The sequence below is a fragment of the Ictalurus furcatus genome, chromosome 25 (genome assembly GCF_023375685.1).
Source record: "Ictalurus furcatus strain D&B chromosome 25, Billie_1.0, whole genome shotgun sequence".
Classification (NCBI taxonomy): domain Eukaryota; kingdom Metazoa; phylum Chordata; class Actinopteri; order Siluriformes; family Ictaluridae; genus Ictalurus; species Ictalurus furcatus.
Window position 1 is genome coordinate 3,820,001 of NC_071279.1, and position 7,500 is coordinate 3,827,500.

At 46.6% G+C, this 7,500-nt stretch overlaps 1 protein-coding gene across 2 annotated transcripts in view; it reads right to left on the bottom strand.

The window, feature by feature from the left end:
- The window catches only part of lpgat1 (lysophosphatidylglycerol acyltransferase 1), a 57,141-nt gene that overhangs the window by 25,581 nt on the left and 24,060 nt on the right, over window positions 1-7,500 (bottom strand). For both annotated transcript variants that reach the window (XM_053613870.1, XM_053613871.1), the window contains 2 exons: window positions 987-1,082; window positions 604-883 (listed from right to left, as the gene is read on the bottom strand). In XM_053613870.1, coding sequence (XP_053469845.1) covers window positions 604-883; window positions 987-1,082 — 376 coding nt within the window. The remainder of the gene's footprint in view (window positions 1-603; window positions 884-986; window positions 1,083-7,500) is intronic.

A 7,500-nucleotide genomic window follows, 5' to 3' on the forward strand; every position in this document is an offset into this window, starting at 1 on the left:
CTCTCTCCATCTCTCATCCGTGCTGTATTGCATCTGGTCATCCTCATTGATTTCTCAAGCGATCCTTGTCGCCGTTTCTCACCTGCTTTTTTCTTCGATTTTACTCACAATTATCCTGCCCAGGACAGGCAGACGCGGAAGACTTATCCTGGTCTGCCTGCACGTTGTCCGTTTTCATTCACAGGTCCTTCATCTTTGAACTTCTCTTCTTCGCCGTCTTTTTCTCGGCCGCCGAAGAATCGAACGGCCTCCTTTGTAGTCCTATGACAACCGGAATACCCCGTCCAATGATGTGTCCAAATACCTTTTTGTCCATTTATGAACAGTATATCTATTCTTTTCTATATTGTTTAAGCATAACCATTTTTTTTTTTGTGTGAAAAGCTGTGTTTGAAAAATGTCCTTGCGGTATCTTTCTTTAAAAATTAAACGCCGCTTGCTTTGACGTTGTTTTCTAGAGCAACGAAAGTTTTACGTGTCCAAATACTTCTTTTTGGGACCGGTGTGTACTTCAAAATAAAGGCCACAGTGTGGGTAAATATTTCAACATCGTGTATGAGTACGTGGTGGGATTGGTGCATCCCGAACCACGTACGTCCTCACCTTTCTGCGCTGACGAGCCGGCGTCATTTCCCAGCATGCCGTTCTCCTGCTGTGGTCCAAGTGTTTTCAGGATTACCCGAGTGGCCCCGAGGCGTGGCAGCGTCACGTGTGTTAAGTGGGGTAAATCGTTCTTCTTGGCAAACGACTGGCTCGTCTCTCGCCTTTTTCTCAAGAAGCCGCCCTCAGGGAACAGAACGATCCACTTCCTGTCTCGGCTGTAGTAATACTTGTCCAGGTGACTCTTCAGGTAAATGAGCTGCTTGTCCCGATACGCTTTGCCCTGTGCGTGATACAGGAGTTTTACTAACTACACTTTATGATTCTGATATGTTATTTTTTTATCACATGTCTCCGTCTGAAGTCCGTGGACTTTGTTGGCTCACCTGTCTGATGAAGAAATCTCCATGGATCAGAGACACCAGGCCAAAGTTGGTGTATTTAAACACGTGGTCCATTAACCACATCATCTTCCGCACCACCTAGCAAAGACGACAATGGTTACGCATATATATATATATATATATATCAAATTTATTTAACATTAAAATAAAACACATTTCAAATGAAATCAAATTAAATCCTGGAGGCAGTCTTACAGAGAACGATTTCCCAATGTTATCGGAACTCTTTCTTTATCCGAGATCCCAGATGGGGATCTACTGGGCACTACGTAGGTCCTACGGCACCAGATTTGGGCCGAGACGAGTCATGTGACGTCACCGCATGGCGTATTCAGTCAGAGCCTGACTGACCCCTGACTGACTCCTACTGGGAGTAGGGGTTGGGAATAGACCTCACAGATAAGGAGAACTCTGCCGTAACCCATCGTCATAATCACACCACCCATAGAGTAGAGACAGCACCGATCCAATACCCGGGACCGGCATCGGGTTCACGCCGGTACAACACGGCGGATCAGAGGCGCGGGAATTCCGGCTGGAACGGGATTTGGAAAAGATTTTTTGGGTTTTTTTTTTTTTTGGAACTGGAAATGTTTACATATTAAAGACACTAGGGTTAAATTGATACTTTACGATATTTATAACGCGATTTTTCAAAGTTAAATCGATTTTAAAAAATTATCTATTGTGGTTTTGCACAAGTCGTGTTTTTCTCTTTTAAATGAGTCAATAATAAATTAAAAAAAATACTTTTTAAAACTTAGTAGTGTTTTTAAAAAAGAAAAAAAAACAAACGGGTATCAATATTCAATATTCGCAGATAATCGATGTTTCAGTATCAGTCTGGACTCGTGATATCTCTACTATAGAGGCTGATATTTATATGATCTGTTATTTATATTGTTGTTTATATGTTTACATTGATACAGATCCACCGGATCCTCAGCCATTTACATCTAAACAATGTTTATCTATAAATCTCACTGCAAAAATCCGTTTCCCCCCACCTCAGGAATTTCTGTGACGTCACCACACGCGGCAAATCTGTACAAAGGGCGTCTGGGTTGAGAGAGAGCTTGTGCGAGCGCGAGTGTGAGTAAACGTGATGGTGACGGCGAGTCCGAGTGGATCTCCCGGTCCCTGTTTTTCCATCTAGTACGTTCTGTAAAATCCACCTGCCATTCAACACGCACGTACAGAGCACTCTTATTTATAAAAGATCATATCCTGACGCTTCTTGTTGTGCACCATTTCACACGCTACGTTCTGCACTTACGTCCAGAAAAGGAACCGCGCCGGCGTGACGTGCGTTTCGCTCGCATCCCTGTCCCACACCATCGCCACAGAGATTTGCTTATCAAACCGGTTTCGCCTGCAGCGGTTTCACGTGCACTTGCCTTGGACTTCCTTGTAGTTATGTAAATGTCAGGATCGGCCTGTGCCTCACACGAGCGACCCGAAACGAGTCCCTCGCACCTGTACACGGTTAATGGAGTGTAACTGATAAACCTTAATCTCTCTCAAAGCACGCACAATGGACCTCATTACACACGCTTACGCTTTCCCTCACTGCTGCACACGCTAACAGTGTTAGCGACCGTACAGCGTGCTCTTTATTCGCTACTGCACTGCCACTTGAGAACATTCGAGGCCTGAAAGGCATTCGCCTGGTCGATAAGGCGACGTCCACGTTAATCCGAATAGATCTGAAAACCGAATGATCATTTAAAAAAAAAAAACGATTTCAAAAAATGACTCCACCTGTTTCATCAGTGTTCTTGGCTTTCGATGGACTCAGGTGTGCCTCCTGCTTGGTTGGAATGAAAACCTGCACCCACACCGGCCCTTTCCGGATAAGATTACCCACCCCTGGTCTACACGGTCGTTTTCAAACGTTTGCCAAAACGCTGCTCGTCCACGCTGAAACGCCTGAAAAGGCTCACGCCCCTATACTGCACGTCCGCAGAAACCTAAGAAGCTTTCGTCGACCTGCGCCATTTTTTAAAGTGCACCTGTTATGCTTCTTCAAATATTATCTTCCGTGTCGTATACGTAGCCGTTTGTGAATGTAAAAAGTCTGCAAAGTTTCAGAACTCAAAGCGCACGACAAACGGAGTTATCGACTCCCGAACGAAGGAATCGATTCTGAACAGCCGAATCGAGTCGTTAGTGATTCCGGACTTTGCTTCCTATACTAACCTACGTAGGTTGGTAACCAAAAGCCCCGCCTCCGGTCTTCATCGGCCGCCCGCTGACAGGCGGAGCTGAAACTCGTTACGGTAGGGGGCGTTTCCTTCACGACACACGCCGACAGCGGTAGACCGATCACAACAGACTGGGACGTCTGACCAATCAGAGCAGAGTACGCTCTCTGAAAGGAGGAGTTTAGAACGAATCTTTTAGAACGGATCACTGAACGAGTCGTTTGTGACACTGAGGGGGCGAAAAGTTCAACTATGAGCACGTTAAAGTGTTTTTTTGACCTCGGAAGCCTGTGAATCTATCGTACGAGAGCTTTAAAACAAAATTAGGCACGTTTCAAGTCCATGATAGGTGCGCTTTAACGATGCCATCTGAAGGTTGTACAAAGTGACGCTAATGTTTAACCGCGCTATCAAACTGTCAACAGGTCACATGACCGCGTCGCATGACAAAACGTACGTCCTTATTTCTGAACGTCTCCGTTTGTCTCAGTCCACACCACAACATGTGATAGGCCTTTGCAGACTTCTGCACTTCTCCACAACGCAGAGCGTTTTCGAAAAAGACGGGACGTGGACAGAGAGACGCGTTTTTCAAACGGATTAACGTGAACGTGGCCTAAGACGCAACGGGGACTGCTGCTATAGGACAAATAATCAACAGCGCGGTCCTGTGATGCGGCCCAACGTGTTTTATTGCCGTTACACCGCAGGACTTTTTTTTTTTTTTTTTTTTTTTTTACATGTATTACAAAACTCCACATTGTACTTTTTATCCATTTATCGTTACATTTAACGCTGTGCAAAACAAGCTATGTAAATCAGCCAAAAACAAAACCACCACCATTTGCTATTGAGAAACCACGAAGCTCGACATCTTGTGGCAGAAAAACGCCGTAAAGGAACAGCTTCATCTCTGACTGTTAAGCGCCGACACCGGAGACTCCTTCCGAATATGCTACGTAAACGCCTCCTCACGGAAAACGTCAGCATATCGACGAGTACGTGTTATTCCTCGTTAAATGAATAAAGACACGTTTACTAAATCCACTATTTATCGCGTGGAGCATCTGCCGCGTCCTCGTGAATAATCCGTTACTACGGAAACGGTAACGTATGACGACAAGCGCGTTCATATAAACCGGTGATTTCCGTTTTTAAATCCTATACGTGCCGGATTCGTTTCTGAGCATATGAAATGATCGGATCGGTCAATACGTAAATAAACAACGTCCAACGGTGTGTCCGGATATCAAACGCATACCGGATATCAAAAACAACAACAACAGGAAGTCAAATGAAGTCGGGTACGTTCTGCTATCAGGTGGATCTGATGCTGTCGTCTAGCTTATGTTCTGCTTTCCTTATAACCGAGTACGCTGTGGTTATGGTGTTGCTATGGCAACGTCTCTGACGTGGTCGCTTTTTAATTAAAGCTTTGTCGTGAATTGTCGCCGGTAAATGTTTAACTCTGCTGTTGCTGCGGGGACCTCCACGGCCTTAAGGATAAACCCAACCTTCTCACAGATCTGGAATTTAACAGTGAAATCGACCGAGTAACGGGTTTAGTTGTTCTGGATAGGGATTAGTCCCGGTCAACATTAGGATAGACCGGTGGAGTGTTTGCGATGAGAGATCGAGGGTGATGAATGACAACATTTCCCTTCTGCCTCATTGAAATAAGTAGTTTAACAGTGACAGAGTGTAAATAAGCGTCCAGTCCTAAACCGTTATTTATGCTTATTGTCATGGTCAATAAGTATCCATGCGGAGCATCACGAGCATCGATTTAAACCTGAATGCATTTTTTTTTTGCTGCCACACCTGCCAGCGAATCAGAAACCAGGCGTTCGGCGGCTCTGACGGAGATCCGTTACGATGATTTGGCGCGAGCGAGTATTACATTTTCATACTTTAGATTTTCTTGCACTCCACTGAGGTGTCTGCACTAATCCTTTAGCATTTCGCTGTAAACTGAACTGTAGCAGGAAAGCGTGTGCGTGTGTGTGTGTGTGTGTGTGTGTGCGTGTTGTTCCATCTCACAAACGGGTAGGCAACCCGAGACGCCGTAACGTGAAAAACAAGACTCGCCCGCGCGGATACTCGACCGATCACTTCCAGAGGAGGAGGAGGAGGAGGAGACGTTTCTGTAAAATCAGACGCAGAACAAAATGGTGGACCATCCCCATTTACGGTCTGTAACTTCCGGGACTCCATTACTGTACTCCGCTAGCTAGTTCGCGGTCCGGAATGTGTGTGCGCGTGTGTGTGTGTGAGAAGCTGACACGGGTCCGTGGAGATCCGTACGAAGATGGATCTCGGATAAAATCACCACAGGTCGTATAGAGATGACGAAGGCACTGGAGCGGCGATTTTAAAAAAAAACCAACAAGCAGCTCTATTGACTCGTGACGCACACAAAACTACGCATCGTAGTAAACCAACCTGCACGCAGGACGTTTTCTCGGTCCTACTAAAGCTCAGTGGGCCCAGACGTTTCAACCTGCGCATGAAGAATTTCAAACATCTTGACTAATCAGAGGATCACGCTCGGTCTTTGATGGCAGAGCGATTAAGGTCAGTGGCTGTTCATCTGCCTTAGCTGGTTCTAAGCCTCCCTGACTATTTACTCACTCGCTGAAGCCTAGAACTGAGATTGACTCAAGTGCTGTGTGTGTGTGTGTGTGAGAGAGAGATGGAGCTGGGCCTTCATTTGCGATGTTTAAGCTGTTCCTTCGTTGAAGCCCTTCACCAATGTGCTTTGTGGAAACCTGTGTTGAGATAAACACCACCACCACCACCACCACCCCCCAAATACAATGAATCATGTAGCCCTACTTAATCAATCAGTTACACCACATTAAGAAAAAGCGGCTCAGGTCCTCGACCCAGGCCTGGAGCCCGTACCGCGGGACTAGGGCTGCACGGTTAACTTCGATCAATACCGAGATCACGATTATACACTGATTTTAGGGACAAGACCAGCTGCGATCACCTCCGTGTTGTGCGACATTCCTGCTAATGTACAAATCTCCGCATCAGATCAGACCGGTCCTTGAAGTGCGTCGTGTCGGAGACGCGAAACATAAATACGAGTCCAAACAAAATCTAGGATAAGTAAAAAAAAAAAAAAAAATTCAAATACCGTCAACCAAATGAGAACGATTCAGGCGAATGTAGAAAAGGCAATAACGGTGTTTACGGGAGGAGAGGCGCAGACTGATCACCCAACGGAGCGGTGACGCAGGGACGACGTCGTTTTGTAGGGTCGTTTCGTTTTCTGGGGTCAGAACGCAGGGTCGGCCGTGATACGGCGCCCCCTGGAGCAGAGAGGGTTAAGCGCCTTGCTAAGGGCCCAACAGTGGCAGCGTGGCAGTGCTGGGGCTTGAACCCCCGACCTTCCGGTCAGTACCCCAGACCCTTAACCGCCAATCCGCCACGGCCCCTTGTTTGTTTAGGCGTATTTTATGTCGTGGGATATAAAACGTGAAAATATTTTGAGCTCGTGTTCACCGCAGACCTTATTTCAGGCTCCCGTTAAAAAAAAAAAAACCCCCTTCACTTTGGGATGGAACCAGAAGAGCTAAAACGCTAACTCCTTTCCAGCGTTCCAAAATGACGTCGTCCCGGCGCCGCTCTATGGCGACTGGCTGTAAGTTTAAGGAGCGCTCGATTTGATCTGCAGCGGAAGACGAACCTTAAACGTCAATATCGCGGTCGATCACGTGCGTGGTAATCGTGCGTCCAACACGGGACGCACATTTCCCAACCGAACCATAAAAACTACGACGATCAACACCATGGCTTCGGATTTAACAGGCGTTACCGTTCGAATGAAGTGCATGGTGACATAATGCGTGATGCATGGTGACATATAAAAAATAAAAGAACAGTGTGCGAAGATGTATTTTGAGCACGGACGCCTCACGCGGCTTCTATCGCAGGGTCCGACGCCATCGCTCTTTTGACACGGGACGGGTTTATATTGGCGTTTGAGGAGTCACGGGATAAAAATGGTTCCACGGAGTACGTGCCGCCTTTCTTCCAGCGCTCGGTGAGGTGACGAGCGGCGACCTGTCGAACGTACAGCACCGACAGAACCCTTCTCACTGATCACACACGGCTGAGTACATAAAATTCCAGAGAATGAAACGAATCATCCGTGACAGCAGTTCCTGTGCTGATGGGGGGGGGGGTGTTGAAATCTCGAACTGCGTACCTCGGGAAGACATTTTAGCGAGACTTTTATGACATGTAACGCACTATTGATACCTGAATCGCCAAGAAAGCGTCTA